Genomic DNA, 25,668 nt, shown 5'->3' on the forward strand with positions numbered 1-25,668 from the left:
AAAGCCAGCTAGCTAGCATGCATACACCCTGTTCTTCTAATTAAAATTCCTTCAGGCAATTTCACAATTTACTCTTGTAAATAGGTTGTAAGTACTGTAGTATTTTAGAAATTACAGCTAAATTGCCTTTGGCATAACTCGAAGGAGTTTGTCCAGACGGGTTGTTAATTGGGCCTGTTCAATCATAGCCTCAATGAAACACAAAGGTTTTGGTAATTAGGAGTGTTTATCTCCTCCAGGTGTGGAGCTTAGCTTTCCTTATGACTGGCGCAACAAATATCCCTACTCTAGTGCATAAAATAACCACACCTGGACATAGAAATTCTGACTCTAGATCCAGAAAAGCTCTTGATGGCATTAACTGAGTCAACTCACCAAGGTTTGGGTACTTACTTCTCTAAGACTAAATTGGCCATGCTTTGAGAGTGAGTGAAGAAGACAGCCCACTAAATATATGTTAAATGAATATTGTAACGCTGGTGAATTTCTAAGACTCAACTTGAATGAACCTCTCCTTGGCTGACACAGGATTGCAACTTCACTCGGACTCATTGTAGTAATCTTCCTGGGTCTTTAATATGGACGCTTTCTCACTAGGGGTCGACACTTTTTGTAAGTGAGCCCAAATGCTTACAAAATATCCAATATATACTCCAATCTGTAAATGAGAGTCTTTTAATGCTGTGTGTGGCAGTGAATCTACTGAGATAAAGTGGGTTCCGTCCAATTAAAGCTGCTGAGCTTAAACACACAAGCAATAAGGTGCCGACCCACCCTGCAGGAATCAAAGACAAATATTAGCTGTCTTAGATAAGACCACATGTCCATATGGCCTGCAAGCTGTAGCCCGGCACCGAAAAGATGGAGCAAATGTTGACACGTCTTCTTAACTTCTTAACCTCTTTTTTTTTCTTTAAACGTTCACACCAGAAAAGAATCCCACATAAACACCTGGATATCTTCGGTTCAGAATCACACCTTGCTATATATATATGCAGCGCCTGCCACAACCAGAACCAAACCTAGCATGCACACCATACATCAAAACATCTGTTGTTCGCCCAAATCCCTGGACTGTTTCTGCACGGTTCCAAATAGGATGTGATGTGATGAGGAAAGGGGTGGTCCAGCATATTAAAGCCTCAGCAAGAAAAAAAGAAAGAGAGCAGGCGGAGACAGAGGGAATGGCAGAAAAAAAACAACATTTCTGTAAAGGTTAATGTGTGTTTGGATGTTGGTTGCCAGGTATCTGGTACACTAATGAGTGTGGCAGTTAAGCTTGAACAAGCAAGATGGCATTTGCCCTTATATTTAATGGTAGAGGAGAGAAAATAAAAGCAGGGCTGATTGAAAGAAGGAGGAAGAGATGGAAGAAAACTGAAGGAGGGATTTTTTTGATATTGTAGAGGGATTGGCTTGGACTGAACATTATACCAAGTCATATATAGTACATGTGACTACTGATAGGACTAAACATTGATTTGTCACTTGTCCCATCCATGTCTTTTGGACTGAAACATATTTTCCAATAAAATGTTTGTAAAATGTGTAACAAAAAGCTATTTTGGAATTTAGCTTGATGAACCATATTATCAGCCTTTAAGCATGATCGATGAATGATGTTATTTCAGTTGTAGACTTCTCTAGATCCTTGGGCAGGTATTGCATTAAGTTCAGGAAATTCATCAAAAATGACTATTTACAGATAGCTTAGTTAGAATGGGGTTAAAAAAAAAAAAATTGTGATTCCGAACCTGCACTTGCCTGACTACATAAACAGGGCTCTTTGTGCTAACAGATGACCCAGTGATTGTGAGGTGTGGCCAAAAGAGTAGATGCCAGTTAGATTGTATTGTACTGTACTTTGCTGAACACTCCTTGTTCGCATATGTTTGGTGCTGGTGTTTCACATTGGCAGGGTGTTTGGGTAAATGAGAGGTAGAAAACCTCCTCTATGGTTAAGAAGCCAGAAGATTTGAAAGTAAAGACATGAGCTATAACTCCAGATGTGGATAGAGGCCCTAAAAGGCAGCTATGAGCAAAGTAGAAACTTTAAATCAGTCGACAATGATGAGCACTTCATCCATTAAGGGCAAGGAACCATATTTCACAATATTTAATTTAAGCACACATTTTAAATTGCATTCTGGTGACTTTCAGTGAGGTTTAGAAGCGTGTGTTTCTTATTCAGCCAATCAGAGAAGATCAAGGAAACATTCCCAGGTCAAATGTGGTCTGCTAGGTCCACCTCTTCATGAACTCTGAGCATATCCGCTTTATTAAGTATGATGAATAAGTGTCCTAATGTTGTCTAATATGGTCATATGTATGATCACATTAGACAACTTATTATGTCTGAACACTTTGAGCAAGGAAACATATATGGTAACTTTAACCATTTGACATTGACCATCAATATCTGCATGAAATATTTAAAACAAAAATTGTCACAAAAGTAAAAAACAAAAAAAAAAAAAAAAGTAATCTTATGTCCAGTAATAACACTCTAGGGTTGAACATTTAGAATTTCCAAGTATTTCAATGAGCACCCTGTAATGGGTTAAGGTGTGTACTCGTGTATTGGTTCACATTCTTATAATCACATCAATGCTGTATTCAATTTGTCTGTTTGCATCAGGACGGAAGGCAATTAACACCATTGCTCCAAAGAGCACCAATCAGGTTTATGCAACTCTCATTCTCACATCATGCCCATAAACCCACTGTTTCAAATTGCATGCATTGCTGTGATTAAATGGAAATAATCCATTGCAGGGGAAACAAGGACAGAAATGACTCTACAGACATTTGACATTTGAATTGATTTGGTACAACCGCCAGTGATTATTTCGTGTACATTTATTGTATGTGTACATGTCATGTTAAGGGTACCAGTTACGTTAGGAAGCTTTTGAGCCTTTCACATTATTCACCTGGTAAAATGTGGGGAAAGCATAAACAAAAGACACACGCAGTGATGGCAATCTGGACTATAGTAATCTGATGTAGGTGCGAAATCTAATGCTATTCTTTTGAAAAAAAATATATGCAAGGCTCATTGTATATTATGATGGTAAAGCAGATTAAGTATCACTGACGAAGCAGAGAAAATCCTTTCGTGACCGGCAACAGACATCTGTAACTTCTTATGATTAAGCAACAGGCTAAGAGTAAGAGGGATGAGGGGTAAGATAGAGAGAGAACTGGAGAGAGGCAGAGCAAACAGGGTCAGTCGTGAAGTCACATTAATCCCATTGTATCCCTGTTCAGGAGGTTAATGGCCTCTCGGAGCATTGTGACGTCTATGCAAGAGACCCAGTTAGCTTAGTTGTAGGCTCAGTTTGTATACATTATACACTGCATCCTCGAATTTAATAATGGTTTAATTAGGTAGCATGAATAATCCCAAAACACCTTTGGTGTTTTTACAAAATGCAAAATACGAGGAAATCCTGTAGCCATACAAAGCTCTGATCTCTGTTTCCCACTGGAGATCGTACAAACCTTTATTTGTGCCAGCATTAAAACATAACATAGCAACTGGGAAGGTTGTGATATACAATATGTTCTCTGCTCATGCGTGACCGCACACAAGATTCCCAGTGTGTAGCCTCTCTAAAAGAGCATTTACATACTGCAGACTTACACATCTTTTATGTCACACTGTAGAGATATTTATTATTAATCTTGTGGTGTCAGTGCAGAATTTATAAAGCTTTACTCGATGTACTTTCAAACAGTACATTTTGTATAAGGGAGTGTAGCGGCGCTTCTTTATCGAGGCGCGCTGCCAAATGTCAAAAGGGAGCGCTAATGGGAATGAGATAGACATGAGACAGAGCTGTCATTCATGTAGGTCATTCATGGTTCAGTTTAACCTCCATCTCTCGCACATTTGAGAGACCGACGGAGAGAGTGAGCAAGAGTGGTTGAGGCAGACAAAAAAATAACCATGAAAAGACTAAACAAAGTGTGGATGTGTCTTTTTAGGAAAGGAAAAGGGATGCATGTAAATATGACCAATGGATGCTAAAAGCTTAAGAAATAATGATCAATGAATGTGCCTGTTTTAGGTCTGTAGTGCAACAGGTCGTGTGGATTTTGGCCGAATATACCATGATTTGGAATATAAGGCCAAATCATGACATATTAATGTATCCAACAGCAGGAGCTTTGCTAAAAATCCTTTCTGTTGCCCAATTCAAAATCCCCTCTACTCAGAGTCGTTTCATGCTCGAAAACTGCCCTGAGATTGTGTTGCAGATTTTGGTCCTTCTACAGTGGGTGCCTGAAATCGATCAAGAGACACAACTGCTTTTGCCGAGTCACAACTGTAAAATCTGTTCACCACCAGGATATTATTTGCCAGAAAAGAGCAGGTGTTGGACGTTTTGAACAGAAAGGCTTTCATGTACAGGAGAAAAAAAGATGATTCACAATTAAGTGACATCAGCTGGCAATACAATAACACGACAGAAAGGTGTTCTGAGGTGAATTTGATATTCTATTACACAGCTCCCATGGTCACCCAAGAAAAGCTCTACCGTTTCCCTCCGGTCTTGGCCAACGTAGGCCCTGACTGAACTCCACAGGCACTCCCTCTCGCTTTACTCAACATCCTCTGTAGCAGTTCACACCCTGATTAGGATGAGTGACTTGCGCTGAGATAATTATCATTCGATCTAATTGGAGCTGAGCTGATGCTTCACATGTGGTTCATTATCTGAAGTGAGAGGCTGAGTCTGTGTCCCTGCGTCCGCACTGACAGCTCCTGCCTGTCCATCTCCTCCGGGTTCCTTTCAGGGCACCGGCCCAGGAGTGTCACGCCCCAGTTGTCCGTGTGCAGGACGGATCGGTGAGTGTGTGTGTATTTGCATTAGTGGTTTGCATGCGTCACAGTCAGTGTGTGCATGGTTGGCATTTCAGAGGACAGAAAGAGGGAGAGAGGGAGAGAGAGAGAGAGAGAGAGAGAGAGGTGGCGCTGGGCATCAGTCAACCGCTGACAAGTGGCGGATGAAGTGTTGACAGCTCATGACTCTGATGTGTTCATCTCCGCAGGATCGAAGCGCATGATCTAGATGACACCATTGACTTCTAACTGGACAATAATAGCTTCAATAATGATAATAAAAACATAGATGATGATGATGATGATGCGAGTGACAACAAAAATTGCTCAGTTGTGCAGCCAGCCACTGAAACATTTCATCACTTCTGGCAGTGTGCTAGCTTTATTCATTCCTCGTTATCAGTGGCACATAATTGTACCTCAGCTGAAGCACTACAAGATTAATAACCATCAACATATTATGTACAGGAGTACAAAGACGTCTTATGAGCCCACAGGCAGCACACGGCATTCACAGCGTTGTGAAAATTTCATGTTGATTGGATACACATTGGATGACATGTTGCAGACAGAGGGAGCAGTCAAGGAAGAGTAGCTGGGATGAGCTTGTCCTGGGAATGTGGCGTAATCGCTGCTTTTCTGGGGCACTTTGCGTTGTCTGACATCATCTTGTGATGGTAATTGCATTCAAATTGGATGATTACACAGTGCACAATTGACTTCCAGCAACACAATTAGTGCCAACAGCAATGCGCCATACACTGAAGCAGAATGAAAAGGTGTGACGGCTATCCTGACTTGTCTTCACTTGGTGGGGGGTGGGGGGTGGAGGACGCCTGTCTGACCACAGTTCTTTTCCGGTATATATAGGAAGGCAACCACAGAAAATTATTATTATTTTTTTTTTTAATCAGAACCATAACCTGAACCATAGCACTGTAGCTGTCATAATGTGAAACAATATTATGAGTCAGAAGAGATGCGCACAGCTATGTGAGGCTGGTCACAGCATTTGTTAGTCATGTCAGCATGCTAAGATGTGCTAATACGAAGGGAGTGTTGCTGATGGTAACTAATGAGGTGCTAATGGATGTCCATATGATACCGTGATATAGATCTTTGAAAGGGGTGCATGATTGCCATAACTAAATTTCATGATTATCCATGCTAAAGTTTTTTATCAAAACCATAAAGGTCAATTTCTTAGTGACACTAGCATAAAAGGCAGAATAACGGTCAAAGTCGTTGTGAGTCATTGTCTTCATGGACGTAGCACAGGCTTTTTAAGCTCATACCTAGACATGATGCTGATGCTTGGTGATAAGTCAGAGATTGTCAAAGTTGTTAGAATTCATTCTCTGTACCCAATCCCATGATAACCCATAGTTAATATGGGATATAATGCATATTCCTGACATTTGTTGGCTCCAGTTTCCACATTCAGTCCAAATATTTATATGCAGGTTAGCTAAACTGGAAACTCCAAATTACCTCTAGGGTCAATTTAAATGTTTTCTGCATATGTTAGTCTTGTGATAGCTTGAAGAGATGCCTGAGGTGTGCCTGGTTTCTTAGTGTGCTACTGGAATATGCATCTGCCCCCACCCCTGCAAGCAAATACAAGAAACTACATCTAGCCTATATATGGATTGATGGACTGTTATGCTCTACTTCCTGTTCCATTTCTATTGTTTCCTTTTATTAACACATTCTTGCTCTCTGTCACACTGCATCATATTCAGTCCTTCATCTCCATTTACTTGACGCATGAAGAAATGTATATTGAACAGATTGCGCGACGCACACACTTTGCTCATTTTACCTGGGCAGCAGTATCTAACCACTTTACAAGCTAACTGCTCAATAACAGCTATATCTGTGTGGGAAACCTGAGCGCTGTAGGAGAGGCACGACTCTACAGAAAAGTGCTCACTGAGGGCCTTTGTTTCAGCTGCACATCTGTTGGGCACAAACAAAAAAGCGTATGCTTTTTGTGATCATTATACAGAGCAGATATACCTCATCTGAATATGTCAATGCGTAGCCACATAAACATAAAAGTGGGGATAGAAAATAAACTAGTTTACACATGAAGTGACCCTTTAAGAAATATAATTTTGGAAGCCAGGTGAGTGTCTGAGCTTTGAGCAGTGATTCAAGGCAGATTATTTTCTCTTTTTTTCTCCTTTCTCCTTCTCCTTTTTTTTTTCTCTTCAGAATCAGGGACCATCTGGTATTACACAGAAAGCCCTGTTCTGACAGCATCGGTTTCTGCAGGGGAGGTTAGGTCATATTTGTGTCACAGTTGCATCCAGCGATATTAATTGTGTCTGGAGCTATGTCTGCCCGAATACGCTGACTCAGAATCGCTTAGTATTAGATTAACAAAATGTACGGCTGATATCAGATCATATAAAGCCCAGTTTTAATTACTACACTGTAAAAGTATCATAGTGCAGGGAGTAACATAGATGTCAAAACTCAGGTCTGCAGAAATTTGATGCATGTATAAATCTAACCCAGATCAGTAAGCTCCACAGAAAGCCATAGATCAGGCTCAGAATAGCGTAAGTGCAGACCATTTTACAACTGTTTTAACTAACTATGTCAGATGGGCTAACCAGCTAAATACTGTGACAGCTGTAAACAGCAAAGAGTCATATCCCATTAATGGATGTGCTACAGCTGCAGCTAGCAATTTAGGTGCTAACAAGCAACCATATTGTATCAGACCGCACTCACCAGCTAGCAAACAGCTGACACTGCTAGCCCCCTGAGTCCACTTCTATAAACAGCATCAGAACCTCGCCATCTATCACTCGCCACCAAATCAACTCCAGCTGGGTGTAATGTAAATGTAAATGAACTGAGTGGGCAGAGAGGAGAAGACAGAAGGAGAATGAGGTGAGAGCTCAGTGTTACTCGATAGATGGGAGGCTGGTTTCCTTTTGCCTTTATCTTGCCAGCGTGGAAGTGTTTCCTCCAGCCGATTCTCTTGCTGCACCCTCAGTGCCTGTCTTCCTTCCCATTATTCTGTTTTTATTTCCCCTCTCCATTTTTATGTTCTGTCTCCCCGGATTCCTTCCTCGCCTTTTGCTCTTCACTGAAACCTTACAATCCCTTCCACCCTCCTCCTCTTGTTCGCCTGCATTCTGCACAGCACGGTGGTGTGATAATTTTCACAATGCATGTAGGATTGTTGTACATTCTCTTTTCTGTGTTTCCCCAAATCCTGAGTCACACTGCCCGAGGAGACGAAGTAACGGAGTCTACCTGTCATTTGTAAGTCTTAAGACAGACAACACACCGGCTCACCAGGCTTGTCACAAAAAATCTGTCTGCAACAGCTGTAAGGAGTGTCCTGAGGACATGGAGGAAAAGACAAGAGAGATGACATGAAACAACTGGTAGAATAGATTATTTGACTATTAACTATTAACAATTTGGGCTACTGCTAAAGATGCCAGATAACTGCCATGTTACATATTGAACTGTGAGCTGTTTGTTGGACACAACTAAAGATTCTACAGATGTCTTTGTCTGCTCTGGAAATTGCAATTGCAAATTGCAGTTGCATGCACTGATTCACGGATCAAAAGATTACTTATTTTACATGTAACCTAGAAAAGACAGAACCACGCTGACAGACTAGTAAATTGTGAAGCTCTTACTGAATCTACTGATACTGTCTAGACTAACACACAAACACATGCTCCCTGTCAGGCTCCAAAAGAGAAATGATGTAACCATCTGCTCCAAGGACGGAGCTGAGAGGACCAACGTCTAACACATGACACAGAGCTTTCCACTTTGTGTGTGCTTGTGAATGCCTCTGCGTGTGTGTAGCACCATCAAGGTGAAAGTGACCTTCTGGACGGCTTCCTGTTACCTCGGGAAACCTCCTGGATTGTAACATAATAAGCGATGTGCGGTTAACAGCTCTGATTTCCTGGAAAATAGCTTCCAACATCTTTAGAGTCCTATTATTGAGGTGTCCAATTGCTGTTACTTAGCATAATAAGATACAGTACAATGGCAGCATCCCCAAAATAAACAAACACAGAAAGTCATTTTTCACTGAGCTTAACATCCTAAATCCTCCCTAACTGTAATGTTTCGGAAATAAAACCCGTCTTCCACTGACACTAAAGGCGCCGTCTCCACTGTCTGCTTCTGTGCTTTCTTTGTTCTATTTCCTCCAGTGCTGTCAGCTCCAAGGCCTAGACCAGAAAAGCCAGCTCCACGCAGCCTCCCAGAGAGAAGCTGGCAACAATCTTTTGAAGCTAAAAATAACCACAGAAAAATGCAGCGAGCTCAGGATAATCAGAACCCACGCCCATACGCAGGCCTGTTTGCTTGCAGGGCCGCCTGCTAAACTGCTGAGTGGCAAAAGACCCCGATACAATCACAACGGGATCAATATGCCCAGCACAGGGGAGAGGATGGCTAAGGTGGCTCATGTGAAAACTAGACGCTGACACAATTACATGCAAAGAATCTACGACAAACCAAGAGGAGGGATCTGTGGCTGGCACGGATGTTAAAATTAATGGGCAGGAAAATGGATTCATTAGATTAGCCTCAGGTGCTCTTTAGTCAGGCTTTAAAAAATAGAATTTACATAAAGAGCAGCATTAAAACACCCACTCTGTCAGAGGTAGGAGTTTTCCGATCTTTACTTAACACTACATTTCTTAAGATCTTCAACATTAGCAGGACTTTGAAACTAGAGTTTCAGGTTAGAAGTGTTCCAGATGTTAAGTTAAAATTATCTTTTTTTTTTGGTGCAATATGAAACACGTTAAAAACGTCTCCTTCATGTATGTAATTTTTCACTAATGAGACGATTTAAAAGCATGCGCTAGAAACACCGAGCAGATGATGCTCATTTGCCTCTCATTCGTTTTTAAATTGTTTCGAAATTCTTTTTTTTGTTGTTATTGCCTCATTTTAATGACCCTCGAACGAGTCAGCAGTAGGAGTTCCAGTAGTATGAATCAGAAAAGGCTGACCTTGACATGAGGAGGAAGAGAGGACGGCGGAGTAGAGGAGGAGAAAAAAAAACCCATCAAGCAGCTCAGCCAATGGAAGAAATCAAATCTGACTAGAACTGGTTCTGACCTGAACTGATGGGCTCCCTGCTAGCTCCGTGTACACCCAGGCTTCACAATCAGCATTTTATCTTTGTTAATGGTGTTGTTTACTGCCAGGTGCCAGCGGCATAATGACTGCTGAGACTTTCCTTCAGACCAATTCATCACTGGTGAATATTTTATGTTAGAAGCAGCGAGGTCAAACTATGTCACTTGGCTTATATGACAGAAAGTTAATGTCTACATATGGCAGGGGACACGTTTTTCATGGTGCGCTCCTATTTGTTTTTTCAAAGGATTGCTAGAGAACCAAAACATGAAGAACAAATGAACAAGGGAGGCAAACAACCACTCTGTTGAGTGTAGGGAGTCCTGCATTTCTGTTTGCATGCCTTATCTCTGTTGCCCTTTGCATTAGTGTTGGAATTTCACTTCACTTATGCACCAGATAGATATTGTGTGGATTTTTGTCTGCCTTCATTTGAGGCAAAGGGAGGTTAAGGAGCTGAACATCGTGACAACATAAATCACAAGTGTTTTCTGATTTGTTAAGTGAGTTTTGAGATGTTTGTTTGTGTTTGTGTTTATGTTTTACAGTAAATCAGGAAAACATTTAATTGAAAATGGACCAGCAGCAGCCAGTTTAGGCACTGGTTGATGTTCTCTTACTGACACTTGCTCTGCCGCGACAAGGCCAGTGCGGGTGCAGGGGGGGGGTGTAACAACAATTGTTCTGAATGAGGAACCAGTCTAGACTGTTGGAGCAGTGATGTGCGAATGAGGGACTGTTCTTCGTAGCGAATGAGAAGAGCCCACTCCCAGCCTTCAACCATCAGCAAGGGTGGGATTTTATTTTGATAGGCACATAATGCGGCCAATCACATGCAAGGACTAATAGGATCATGCTAGTTTGTGAAAAAAGGAAGTGGCGCAGATATTCCACAGACTGCGAGTGTACACACAGCGACAGACAGATGAGGGAGCCAGACTTAAATGGAAGCGTGTCTGGAAAAAGTGAAGAAATGAATGAAAACTGGTAAGCAAATAGAGGCATTTGGTATTTCTAAGTTGTACTAAAGACTTTTAGCTAAAGTGTCATAGTATTAAAAGTTCAGCCATTTTTATTTTATCTGTTTGCTGTGGTTCTGTGTTCAGGTGTTCTTTTAAAGGTTTGTTTAATTAGGGGAAAACGGAAGGCTCCGAGTAAAACTAAATGAAGAGCCATTTGGGAGCTGATTCTCTGAGAAGCGACCGATTTCCCATCACATTGTTGTAGGAAGACAACTGCAAGCATTTTATCACATATTACAACCAATGATGCAGTTTTTCTGATTCATTTGCAGGTGAGTGTGGTAGTTAGTCTCCCCCATTAGTCACTGTCTACACTCCCTCTCTCTGAAGTAACTAAAGAGAAACACGCTGCAACAAGAGCTGGTGGCTATGGTCACACTCATAACAGTTAGATATTTGTTTGCCTAATTGTGTTAAAACAGTTTGCTGCTGTAGGCCAGCGGACAGATTTATTCTCAGCTCAATTCAAATTCATTGATATAGCATTTTAAACAGCTACAGCCGAGACAAAGTGCCGTACAGGGGTAAAATATTATTAAGAGAGAAAGGTAAAGGCGAGCCATAGGAGAGGTTCAGTTAGATTATTTCCTTCATTTTTAAACTCTCTTATTGAAAAATCTACATACAAGCTCATATAGTATTTGTAGATGTTGCATTTTGATGTTTAGTTGCAGCTCTGACAATGATTGCTCTAATACAGGCACTAACCTACATTTACAAAAACTATTTAGTCACAGCATTATATTATATACATCTTTTTTCTCCCTTTAAGATGATTCATTTGTTCTGAACAACAGGCCATTAAATGGCATGCAAGTAAATAAATTAATCTTTAAAAAGTCTGTGACAGGGTAGGACAACTCATCATGCTGACCCAGTTTCACTAAAGAGCGCACACAATAACATGGTGTTTTCTATCGGCAGTCAAAACGAACACCTCTGTGAATGGGGACGTTGGAGCAGGTGGCATGTTACTCTGGAGAGCTGGCATAGGGCAGGTGAATCCCTAAAAAGGAATTAACTTCTCTTACATCTCGTCCTCCGCTACCTTCCCTGCCACTGGCTCTGATGAAGTGGTGGAAGCTCCATCTAATCACGGCAGATTAAACCTGAATTAATTATTAAAAACTCCTCTGAAGTTAGTGGCAGCATTTTACTGCTTTGTACTTGTTCATCATCTGGACACTGCTGATAGATGTGCTCGAGATGGGAGGGAGGGAGAATAGCAGAGAGGAAGTGACCAAAGGGTGGGCAAATTAAGACTTTTGACCTGAGCAGTCATAAAATACTATAAAAATCGGGCAAATATCTCAACCAGTGGAGGCACCTCGAACGCCCTTGTTCACCGAGTATGTATGCTGTACGGGGAAGAGCTCAGCGTGGGATAATTTGTCAAAGGCGCATCATTAATTATTTACACTTTCCACTACATATTGAACATGTTTCTTTTTTGCATTATTAAAATTTCATCACTCTTCCCTTTGCAAGACATTTCGTCAGAATGAATCAAAGTGACTTAAAGCTTTATGCGCTGCGTGCCCAATTAAAACTAACCAGGATGAGATGACAGTTTTGGATGTGTTTGGTTAGTGGTCAGGTGCAGTTGTCTGCATCAGCAATAAACTGAAAGGAGTACATTTGTAAATAAGAAAGTGCTCAGATTTTTTAAGAACGCTGGTGCAATTGGTTTTATGTCCTCTTGGCACTGAAGCAAAGTGGAACATGAGCGGGCCATGGGCATTTATCATTTAGATGGATGGGAATACAGCAAGGTTCTTATTTTGTTTTAGATTGTTTTAAGTACAAGGCCCTTGAGATGTCTGCATTACAGGCCACTCTCATGGGAGGCTGTGAAAGTGTCACATAATGTAACTGGAAGGATACGTGTCCTTAGAGACTTATTGTCCTCTTTTTTTGGGACAGGGCATCACTTTGAAAGAGATGTAGTTCAATCAGCGTTAACTTTTGTTCCTTCGCCTCTTTTTTAAAAATGCTGCATTTTTTTCCACCGGACTGTGATATTTTCCCCAAAAAACCTAACCAAGTGTTTTTGTTTTTGCCTAAAGTGAACAAAGCAGTAAGAGAAAGCCAAGTCAAAGAGAGAAACAAAGAGAACAGCGAGGCAAAAATGTGTAAAACTTAGACACTTAGACACATAATGTCTCCTGAGTGGCCCTTTGTGTGTCTGGAGCCACCACTGACCCAAACAAAGTGGGAACCTCTTGTCTGTGAACCCAGACAATTCATGCAAGTATTTCACATATTGCCATGAGACTGGGCTGGATTTCAAGTCCAAAGTGAAAATACAAAAAATATTGCAGAATGAAATACATGCATTTCAAAGTAAAAAAGAAAGAAAAGATAATTCACGCCTATGGACAAAGAACAGTTGATTCAAAATGAAACTAATCAATGAACTGCCAAGACTGTTTTGATTTAAAATAATTTCATCAACAGCCTTATTTAGGAAAGTGTCACCATGGAAACAACATGTATTTGATCTTGTTATAAGTGCATTTTATGAAACTGACAACAGACTGCCCACACTCTGGGGTCTGGGGTTGAAGACAAATCACCTGGAACCTTCATCCTTTCATTTACTTGACACCAGACACCCCAGTGAGCTGACAACCTGAATTATCTGACTGTTTGATTTTCTTAACAGAGCACAACCAAATATTCAGGCCACGTATATCAAGTGCCACGATTTAGAAATGCAACATTTCCGTTGTTATTTCTTCCACACACTGCCTGCCAAAGCTGTAATTTTGCCCCAAAGTATTCTTCCACGGGCATGAAAGCAATCAGAACTCAAGACAGGTGCTGATTTTAGTTCTCATTTACACATGAGGTCGCAGCTGGTTCACATGCAGTGAATACTTATAGACACACGGGAGGGCTGGGGACATAAGCAGTCATTACAAATGTATGGGCACAGTGAACACATACAGTACAAGGTCAGAAAAAAAGCACTTGGGGGATGGCTACTTGTTACTAAGCAGCTTCCGCATGACTAATCCAAAGGAGAAAGGTTGTGAACTCAACGCTGGTTTAAACTCAAAAGTTCAGTTCAAAGCCAAAAACCTCTCCCAGATGGTTAGAGCAAAACTAACATATACTGTGATGCCCTCAATGTAGGCCACAGGCAGTGAACACTTAAGTACATTTTTAGTTCATTTTGAATGTAATAGATGGGTTGGATGCAGCATAGTATGACAGCAACTGCATTAAAGGTTATTAACTGATATAACATCTATTTATGGTGAAACATGTATGTTAGATTTCAGTTTTTTTTTAAGGACAACTACCGCAGGTCAGGATACTCCTAGTAACCTTGACCAAGCATACACTATAGCGATGATCTACACATTAACAAAACCATGTCCTACATCACCATGTCCTGTAGGCCTCTGTCCTGTAGGCCTCTGTTATTGTTCTTGTCTGAAACTCCAGTTGGTTTTTGTTTCCCCTTTGAGAAATCCTCGTGAGTTCTGGATGAGGTGAGGATGGTGAACCTAGCCCCGTACCTGTGGACAGCCCCCATGGCAAATTGGCCAGCCATGGTATCTGGGGATGCTGACAGCTCAGTAGATTTGTTTAGACTAGCTAAGAGCTCACACAAGGCTTAATCAAATGAAATGTCTGTTCCACACTTGAATGCATATTGCACTTTACCTTGCGTCATTTTATCTCACATCTGTGATTTTCGGAGTCGGTATGTTAGAGATAGGCATCTGGGATAAGAAATGTCAAGCATTGTTGTGGAACACTGAATAAATGTAAAACACACACTCCTCCAATACACCAAAAACCACAATGACCTGTCATACCCTGTGATTTATTTATTTTTTTTTACCCCAGATGCACCATGTCCTTTGGCTATTTTTCAACTGACATCTTGCCAAAAAAATGATGCAGCCTTTCTGCAGCTTTCAAGCTACATTCAGATCATAAACGATAATGTCCTCATAAAGAAAATCTGGTTAGAGGGAAGAACAGCTTCTCGCCCAAACAGTTGAGTATAAATCTGATCTGTAAAACACGCACAGTCAAAATATGTATTGCTTGTGTATTGTTGTCAGGAATAACATGGTTAGCAATGGCTATAATAGGATAATAGGATACAAGTTAATGCTTTCACTTGGATATTTTTTTGTGTTTAGATTTCTTTTTATATGCGTGACTGAAGATGCAACTTCGCTGCATTATAGCGTTGTCAGGAAAATAAAATGCACAGCAGAAATATCACCACTTTCCAGTGTGTGCTTGTCATGTTTGTAGTTAATATAAGCGTAAACCATTTCCCCAGGCCTCTTCACGATACCCTTGAGGGATCCTGAAACACAGCTGAGGGGAAACGTTGCCTTAAACATGTCACCTTGGCATCATTTAATGAAAAACACCACGCCACAGACCGTATATCAAAACAATCCTTCAGTAGTCAGCCTGCTGCTTGTAAGCCCATGTAGAGTGTTTGCGACTGATAGGTGGGCTGATGTAATTCTGCTGCTTCCACAGTGATGGCGATGGGCTGTTAATCTGGATTTAGGTTTCAGGGCCACTGTCTGACTGAAACCTAATCCTGCTGAGTGGCTCACACGGAGACAAAGACCTCAGACTGCACCAGAGCATCTTCTGAAGCTTTGAACTAAAAGACGCCACCAAACAATCAAAGACTGTGAATCTACTGAATGACTCTTCTTTTGCTATTTACTCATTACCAAAAACATTCCATACATACACATATATATATATATAATATATATATATATATATATATATATATATATATATATATATATATATATATATATATATATATATATATATATATATATATACAGTGGGGGAAATAAGTATTTGATCCCCTGCTGAATTTGTAAGTTTGCCCACTTCCATAGAAATGATCAGACTCTGGTTTTTATGGTTGTTTACTGGTTACGGGTATAGACAGAATATCAATCGAAAATGCATAAAAAACACACAATCTAAAAGTTATAAATTGTTATGTATTTTATTAAGGGAAATAAGTATTTGATCCCCAACAATTCACTTAGAATTCAGGCTCCTACAGATTGGCTGGTGCGCATGTGGCACGGAGCTGTGCTCAGTCAACTAATTACCAATACTCCTGATCTTAACTCGTCATGTATATAAAGCACACCTGCTCTAAGAATCAGTTTCTTACATTCCAACTTCTACAGCACCATGGGCAAGACCAAAGAGCTGTCAAAAGATGTCAGGGACAAGATTGTAGACCTGCACAAGGCTGGTATAGGTTACAAAACCATCAGCAAAAGGCTTGGTGAGAAGGTGACAACTATTGGTGCCATTATTCGCAAGTGGAAGACCCATAAAAGGACCATCAACTGTCCTCGGTCTGGAGCTCCCCGCAAAATCTCGCCTCATGGAGTGAGGATGATGATGAGAAAGGTGAGGGAGCAGCCTAAAACAACACGGCAGGAGCTTGTTAATGATCTGGAAGCAGTTGGGACCTCCGTCACCAAGAAAACAGTTGGCAACACACTGCGCCGTTATGGATTGAACTCTTGCAGTGCCCGCAAGGTCCCCCTGCTCAAGAAGGCACATGTACAGGCCCGCCTTAAGTTTGCCAGTGAACATCTAAATGACTCAGAGAAGGCTTGGGAGAAAGTGCTGTGGTCTGACGAAACCAAAGTTGAGCTATTTGGCATTAACTCGACCCGCCGTGTTTGGAGGATGAAAAAACGTGAGTATGACCCAAAGAACACCATACCCACGGTTAAGCATGGAGGTGGAAACATCATGTTTTGGGCTGTTTTTCAGCAAAGGGTACAGGGCAACTTCACCGCATTATGGGGCCAATGAATGCAGCCATGTACTGTAACATCTTGGACAAAAACCTTCTTTCCTCAGCAAGAACACTGAAGATGCCTCGTGGGTGGGTTTTCCAACATGACAATGACCCAAAACATACTGCCAGGACAACAAAGGAGTGGCTCAAGAAGAAGCATATTAAGGTCATGGAGTGGCCTAGTCAGTCTCCAGACCTTAACCCGATCGAAAACCTGTGGAGGGAGCTGAAGCTCCGAGTTTCCAAGAGGCAGCCAAGAAACTTGAAGGATTTAGAGACTGTCTGTAAAGATGAATGGGCCAAAATCCCTCCTGCGCTGTGTGCAAACCTGGTGACCAACTACAAGAAACGTCTCATCGCTGTGCTTGCCAACAAAGGTTTCTCTACAAAGTACTGACTTGTGTTGTGCTTGGGGATCAAATACTTATTTCCCTTAATAAAATACATAACAATTTATAACTTTTAGATTGTGTGTTTTTTATGCATTTTCGACTGATATTCTGTCTATACCCATAACCAGTAAACAACCATAAAAACCAGAGTCTGATCATTTCTATGGAAGTGGGCAAACTTACAAATTCAGCAGGGGATCAAATACTTATTTCCCCCACTGTATATATATTTTTTTTTTTAAGTTACATTTTTTTCTTACATCTTACAGATATGCTTATTTTTATTTTTACATTAAGTCAAAATAACACCTGAATTATCACTGAAGCATAACCTGACATTTTGGCCGGTATTACAGATGTCACTTGGCTCCATAAAGTAGTATCATCTCTCCCAGGCCTTGGCTTTGTTCTGCATCTTATAGGAATTTTCAGAGTATATTTTTTTTGTTAAAGTCCAACAGATTTAGATACGTCAATCATTCTTGTAGAGTGACATTTGCTAGAAGTAAGACAACTGAACTGTCATATCTTCCCGCAGTTGTCAGATCTTGACTTTTTTGACACTTAGAAGAGCCAGAATGTCACCAAATACCACCCAGGGTGCACAAAGGGTTCAGTGGGGGCAAATGCTGTTCCTTATCCACAATGAGATCAAAAGCTGACTAAATGAAGGTCACAAGTCAGGAGTTTGAGTCATTGGGGAGAAAGATTATGAACTATGTTAGGCCTGTTTACACAAAAGTTTAATGGGAAGGAGGTAAACATTACATGTCAAGATGTATTTTATAACGAAATATGCAATCATTATCTTTTCTTAACTGATAATTACAATAAAAGTCAGGTAACACATATACCAATTTACCAATTGGTAAGTCTCCGATGTGCCTCCAAAACAGTTGTGACTCATCAGGGAACAGACACGGGCCTTCTGAGGGTGTCCTGTGGTGTCTGGTAACAGAATGTTGCTGAATGGGTTGAAGCGAGGGGCCTCTGTGGATCATCCCACAGATACTTGATCAGTTTGGGATCTAGTGAATTGGAGTCCAGGTCAACACCTTCATGGGCTGTTCTGTTCATGTTTTTTGAGTTGTTCCTAAAGTGTTTTTGTGTGCGTGCCTATGTCAGACTGCATCCTGTATCTCCTGTCAGTGGTTTTAATGTTGTGGCCGATCGGGGGGTACACACAAAGATTGACATTACTTTATGTTGGGATTCTGGGTGGAATTTAGTTGGATGTAAAGTAGGAACATATCGGTTTGATCACTTAGCCACCCACCTTATAGCCCACTGTAGGATGAAAACAAAAATCACCGTCACTCTTAATTTTGTAGACCACAATGACAGGGACAGTGCTGGTATGGGCACACAGATGGCCCGCTATACTTAAGGTCTCCCACTTTTTGAGCGCGAGCCAACACAGTCAATTCATTGATACCACATAACACATTTGCACATAATGGATAGTTATTGTGAAAATGATGGCCTTTAAAAATCAAAGCAGCATGTGGGTGGTGGAATAGAAAGGGTGGGAGGGTAAAGGGTGTTTAGGATTATCGAACAAGTCGGCTATTCCATTGCGGCAGAACTTTCTTAGGCGAGCTGGAGTGGGAGTGACATTTTCCCTAGGATATCTATCAGTGGGGCTTAATGGTTTTCATGTGTGCGTGCTGGATAAATGCCATTCTTTTTTTAATAGTTAATTAATAAATGAATGGGAGATGATGAATCTCCCCCATTTTCCCATTTTCCCCCCTGGTAATGTAATGATACACAATTTTTCGTCCAGTGTTTGTAATTATCAGTGGAAACATGCCTTGGTGTAATCTGGGGACATTTTTCCTTATCAAGGACACAAAAGAAGCAGCTGCGCCTTTTCAGTCAAGCAGACGCAGGAGGAATGGTGTGATTGGGTTTATCAATTATTTAATATACGAGTGCTGTTTTGCCATTTAATAGATGGTGGTCATGACATAAATCCTGCATCCCAACAGAAGAACAGAAACAATCCTCATGCTTAAATGGGACGTTTTGGTGCATGCAATTTAATTCATAGCATAGAACAAATGCTGCACGTTTATTTTGCACGTTTTTTATGTGATGCACTGATTCGTCACAAATTGCTCCAGATCTTGACATTAACTAGCATCATACAGTGTCAATGTAAATGTAAGGTCAAACTGCAAGAAGAAATTAACAGGATATGAAATGTATGAGCATGCGTCACCTGAATTTCATTTATTTATTTTTTTTCAACTGCAGACTTGAGAGAGACTTGATATATGCAGCACATGAGGTCACACTGTTAAAAATAAAGCCACTCCTGTGACTCCGAAACTGCCTCTTTAGGACCAGTCCAGGATCAGAGACTTCAAAAGCAGAGTGAGGTCCAGCACATAATGTGAAAGCAGGCATTTGCCATTTTTCTTTGCACGTGTGCAAAGCAAATGTGTGTGTGTGTGTGTGTGTGTGTGTGTGTGTGTGTGTGTGTGTGCCACTGATTGCTGCAAGAAAATCCCCCATAGCACCAGTCAATAATGTGAGCACTAGCATGTGTTGTGTCAAGGACAGAAATGGTGAAAAAAGGAGAAGAATCAGCATCTATTAAAAATAAATTACAATGCATTTCTGTACAAATCACTCACGATCCAAAAATGGATCAGTTTCAGTGAGCAAATAACACCACTAATTATAAGAAACACCTAAGCAACGACAAATTTTGTGTTTATAGGAAAGAAACGGCAGGTAATAAAACACAACACCACTTGGTGTATATAGTTTACTGTATGAGTGCATGCATGCATGTTTGCTAAATAGAGGGAATTTTGTGAAAGAAATCATCTTATTAAATTAACCCTAACCCACGATGCCAATTCTCATCCATGTAACGTGATGCTGATCTTATCCATACATCACCAAATTCCATACAAACCAAAGTTGTAGCCTACTGTCCAAAAACGTCATGCTGTTCTAGTCTATACTGCTGAAAAGGAGTGTCACCGGGCTGCTTACTATGCATCCAGCGTATGATGCAACAAGGGTTTAACTATCTACAGCGAAGAGATTGATCTTTGAGTAAGGCATAGTTCAGACAGCCTTACTGTATCACTCAATGTTATTGATCACTCTTCTGCAATATCCAGCCTACAGGGGTTTCACATACACAATTTCCAAAGCAGGGCAGCAGTATCCATCCATTGCAAACCAATTGGTGTGGAGGAAAGTATAAAACCACCAAAAACCATGCTCGACATAAAAGCAACCAGTACCCAAGCCAACTCACAAGTAAACACTTCAGCAAACATCGACTGGATGTTCAAGAACATAAAGTTTGAAAAAGACTTACGTGTTTTGCGGTGACCATGCGTACGCGTGGTGAGTGTAGTGGAGACCGTCTCAGTAGTCGTATGTTCCGCCGTCCACATCTGTGTGGAGTCATGAAGTACTGTTGGATTGGACGGAGAGGAGCTAGATGTTGCACTTCCACTTATGAAGGTTGTCCGTGGTGCTGCGGTGGTCGTAGTAAAACCTGAAGGGCCACGTCCGTTGCGATGTCCAGGATTCCGAGGAGTTACTTGACTAGCCCCGCCCCCTCTGGGATTTACAGTTGTGGTAGTAGCAGTTGTGCGAGTTCTGCCTTTTGCCACAGTTACAGTTCGAGGTGTTGGGTTCCCACCATCAACTGTAGGAAAAGTTGTAGTGGTGGTAGTATCGGGACTTTTGGGAATCCCGCTTGGCTTGGAGAGAAAAATAGGATCTTGGCCTATTCGATTAGCATCCACCAGATCTGTTGGCACATAATCCCTCACTGTACCCACAACAATCCATTTCAGCAGCATTAGACTCAATCCAAGACCAATGAAACCGATAAGTAAGGGGACCACACACAGCCATGTTTGTTGACGAGGCCAAACTGCACAGCGAAGGGGACCCTGTTCCTGGGCCTGGCCCTCTCCACGGCCACCAGAAGCCGCTGATCCCTCAGGTTCCTCCAGGATCACTGCCCCAGATGCAGCTGCCCCTGAGCACTCACTCATCCTTCCGTGCCGTCCCTTTTGGCTCATTTAGGGTTAACCCTGCGATAGACATCCATAGCACATGGCAGAAAGGTTCCCGACAATGCCGGATAGTGAGAAAATACAAAGGGGCCGATGGACAAATGGATAAAGAAGCACTCCGCTGAATCTGGCTCTCAGTAACACCTACACAAATAAGTATTCCAAAGATAGAGAGAAAAGGGAGGGGTGCAAAAGATACATGCGGACACACAGTCACAAACACACAAGCACACGCACTCACACCCAGAGACACCCAGTGCTGAGCAGGGGAGTTGATGTAAATTGATACTCTCCCAATTAGTCCATATTTAGTCTGGTCCAACTCTTGCCCAAGCAATAATGAACTCCAATAATGTTCAAAGGAGAAGAAGTGACGCGCCCCAAAAGGAGAAAGAGAGACAATACAGAGATGGGAGGGATGGGAGAGATGGATGGGAAGGTACAGCTTTACATCTGTGCATGTGAGAAATCCTTGGCATCAGTGTGTGGATGCTATTGCAGCAAAAATCCAACTATTTTAACTTAACATGCATGTAAGTCCCCTTCCATGTACAATCCACGATGGGACGGTATTATCTAAAACGAGAGTGAAACTTACAGGGCGGGTCCAGTTGCTTCCCCACCCTGTACAAGACCGAAAAAAAAAAAAAAAAAAAAAAGAATAAACAGTTTTCCTATGCAGTCTGTGCCGACAGCTTTAGCCAAGTCAGCGTCCTTCGGATGCCAAGATTTGTCTCTTTCGTACCTGAAACAGAGCAGGAGCAAAGAGGATGTATCGCTTATGAGTCGGTTCCACACTCAGCCACGATTAGCCCTATCTCTGTCACCCGTTGCTCCTCCATCAGCCTCTCCTTTTCATCCTTTTCTTCTTTGTATTTCTCACTTCTCTTTGGATCTAATCCGACTTTGGTGCCTTTTCGTGTGATCTCAATTCCACTGAGGCTAAAAATAAAGCACTAGAATCCAAACCCAGATTCAGCCAAAAAGAAACACTTCTTATGAGGACAGAGAGAGGGGAAAAAAAGAATGAGGGGTGTTGTCGTGCAGTATCACAGGGTGGATAAATCTGCAACTGCGACGCGTGATCCTGCTCCTTCTCCTTCTTCGGCCGGCTGTGGATCAGATTTCCCCCAAGCTGTCCGCTCAGCTCTCCACTGACTCAGTATACTGTTTGTTAATACTGCAGCAATTGCTCAGAAAGCCTCTTCTCATCTATTCGCAGGGAACATTCCGCCACAGAGGGATAAAGAATTTGAGAGGCAGAGAAGCGGGGAGTGCATAAAAATAATTGAAAGAGGGAGAACAGCAAAGCAAGAGGCAAGAAGAAAAAACTAACAGTAGACCACGATGTTAAAAATATCCCACTGGTTCTCTGGTGTCTCTCTCTGAGTGGTGGATTTTCATCAGTCCCTGGAAGCCCGTGCTCCTTCCAGTCAGCCAGTGATTTGTTGGTTTAGTTGCTGGGATCCTCTGCTCGTCCTTCCCTCCAGGATGCTTTCTCGGAGATGATTAGAAATGTGCGACCCGCACCGGGATGAGAACTTGCAAACGCAGCAGCAGCAAAGGGTCTCCAACCCCCTTTGGGGTTAGCGACATCCAACGACGCAGCTGTCTTTACCTGTGGTAATTGCAATGCAGACTCACATACATCTGCCTCGCTGAGCTGCCGCCACTGAGAGACAGAGAACGAATGAGAAGGGGGAGAAAAAAACGCAGGCACAGACAGAGCCTGCACACTGGTAAATCAAGGGGAAGAGAGAGAGAGAGAGAGAGAGAGAGAGAGGGGCAGAAAGGGAGGGAGGGAGGAGAGAAAGAGGCTGCACCTGCTAGATGCACCAGCACTGGGAAGCTTGCCCACCTCCGTTAGCAGGGAGGGGAGTGAGTAAAGACGCAGAATGCATACGGAAATCTAGAAAAAGGCAAAAGGGGTGCGTAGGTGTCTGTACAGATGAAGATAACGAGAGTGGGAGGGAAGAGAGGGAGGGAGACAGAGCTATGCAGTTACGGACAAGGAGCCTGAGTCCCAGACGGATCAGATCAGAGGCACAATGCAGGAGCCGTCGCTCATTTGGTCAGCCCCACCCACTGCACAGCAGTGAGAGATGGGAGGAAAGAAAGAGCCAGGAGAAGTGTTCTCAAATCAAACTTCAGCATCATTAAGGGGAAAGCTTAGTGTGTTGCTATGCTAGTACACTACATCCTGGTAAGAATCACAAGGCTGTAAAACTGGATCACTGTGAGAATAATAGACTCATAATTAATAATAAAATAAAAATAAGTGGATTGCTCTACATAAATGAATCCTTTTTTTTATGTAGCCCATTAGTCATTTATTCTATTGTGTGGAGCCCTCTTCATATTTTTGATGTATCGGCTCAAGCTCTTTCTTTGGTGTTTGTAGCACTTTATATGTATTAATTTGTAAGAGTACCCTGAAGATACTTTTTTGTTATTTCTTTTCTTTTAAAAGAAAGTCTCCAAAGTATACATTCATCTCCCAATTATACCATCTCTTTCAGTTTTCCTTTTCTCCTGTTCATTTCATATCCTCAGCTAAATATTATTTTAAAACTTACTGGATTTTTCAGTGTAACAAAGGAAAGTGATGAAGACCATCAGTCTACCAGCATTGATGTAAGATGACAAAAGACTTATAATATTTTGAGTTCTGCTTACATAGACTATTATGTAATGTAATATATAATGATCCTGTTTGGAGGGATGAGCCGCAATAAATCCGGCCTCAGTTGTTGAATCTATTTAACAGCAACATCTAAAGCAACTTCTTGTAAAATGCACTGTTCCCTATCCTGCATTATGTCTTTGTCTTCATGTGAACATACGCATTTTCAAGTGTGTCTGCTATGGTGTGATAGCGCCTAAAGTCATACAGACAGCTATCCACCTGTAGGAGGATCCTTCTATTGGTCCTGTGGGGGGGAATCCCAAGGGGTTGTGTGTGTTTTTACGCCTCTGCCTGACAAACAAATATACGGTGGAGAGAGTCTGTTAAAGCAGACATCATGACACGCTGTTGGTTTGAAAGAACTGTCAATAATCACGCTGCCGAACAGCCACAGAGACACAATTTATACGGCAACCCATCCAAACCAGCTCTGGGTGAGGAGGACCCTTTTGATAACATAAAAATATACGGCCGAACTGTAAAGCTGATTGCAGGACCAGATGATTTGAATCTCTTGAAATGTTTTAAATCATGTGGGAGGTATTCAGTAGTAGATGCTTCGAATTTTAACATATGAACCTCAAGCAAGACTGCAGTTTGTTGTCAGCTAATGCCAGGAGGTAGTAAATCGAAGTATGTAAAAAAAGGGTCAGTCAGATGTCCCTGAGTTGCAGGACACACTGCTTTACCGTGAAACTAGAACACTTGGTAATTGACTACAGAAAAATCTGCAGTTAAGGTGAACCTTAGCTGTGCTTAATTAGACTATATCATGGCCCGTACTGGATTAAGGATTAATTACTTGTTCGTACCTACAGTGAGAGCAGTCTGTGTGCAGTGGAATCCAGTGGTGAGGAAGGTCAGTGCGTCTTTGCTACAACACTTGTGTTAACTTTTAGGGAGGGGCAATTTAAAGAGGTTCAGTGTGTGTCATTTCCTTTGACAAATGCATGACCAGAGCAAACAGCATTTAATATAACTAAGTGTATACTCTTAGAAGTAAAGATATTAGTTTCCTGAGCCGCAACTCTCTGCATTATGATGTCTAGCTGATAAATGTGACATCATTAACAGAACTATACAACACAGGGACCATACCATTATTCACTTATTCATTTAGTATCAGACCTAATGCATGCTGGGATATCTTGTATAGGCTAAGCATTTGCTATTCTGCTTGTGGTGTCCATCCAAAAGGTTTAATATACAATAATTTAACAGGGTGAAAATCTCACGACTGAAGCAGTGAACAGAGCAACGAGTCTCTTGTCTCCTCTGCAAACACCAGTGTTATGTATTTTGTTCCTGCCTCTATGCTAATCCTGCTGCACTCGGACTGTCTGTAACCATTTAGAGTTTATATTTAGACTGTGCACATAGTTTTAAGCTTTTGCCTGGGACACATCTGTAAATATTAGGCCGTTGTTCTCCGCTTGCTATCGCTATCAGTAGCTTTACCTTCACGCAGGGTAATCCCATCAAATGTCATAATATGGTGTAAGGTTATAATGGTGTGTATATTTGGCATGCTACTTTCCTATCTTATGAAAAATTCTGCACAGCTTCAAACTTGGATCAGATAAAATTTTACTTTTTATTTCCGGCTGCACAGAGAAAGATGGATATTTTCCATGCACAAATGACAAATTAGACTGTATTTTTTGCCAAAAGTGAGACCTGTGGACTTGT

At 41.5% G+C, this 25,668-nt stretch overlaps 1 protein-coding gene across 1 annotated transcript in view; it reads right to left on the reverse strand.

Moving 5' to 3' along the window:
- Positions 1-22,992, reverse strand: part of LOC125018786 (pro-neuregulin-3, membrane-bound isoform) — a 318,686-nt gene extending 295,694 nt beyond the window's left edge. Inside the window, exon 1 of the mRNA XM_047603121.1 lies at positions 20,582-22,992. Within this exon, the coding sequence (XP_047459077.1) occupies positions 20,582-21,299 (718 nt within the window). The 5' untranslated portion in view covers positions 21,300-22,992. The remainder of the gene's footprint in view (positions 1-20,581) is intronic.
- Positions 22,993-25,668: the final 2,676 nt, after the last annotated feature.

The sequence above is a fragment of the Mugil cephalus genome, chromosome 13 (assembly GCF_022458985.1).
Source record: "Mugil cephalus isolate CIBA_MC_2020 chromosome 13, CIBA_Mcephalus_1.1, whole genome shotgun sequence".
Lineage (NCBI taxonomy): Eukaryota > Metazoa > Chordata > Actinopteri > Mugiliformes > Mugilidae > Mugil > Mugil cephalus.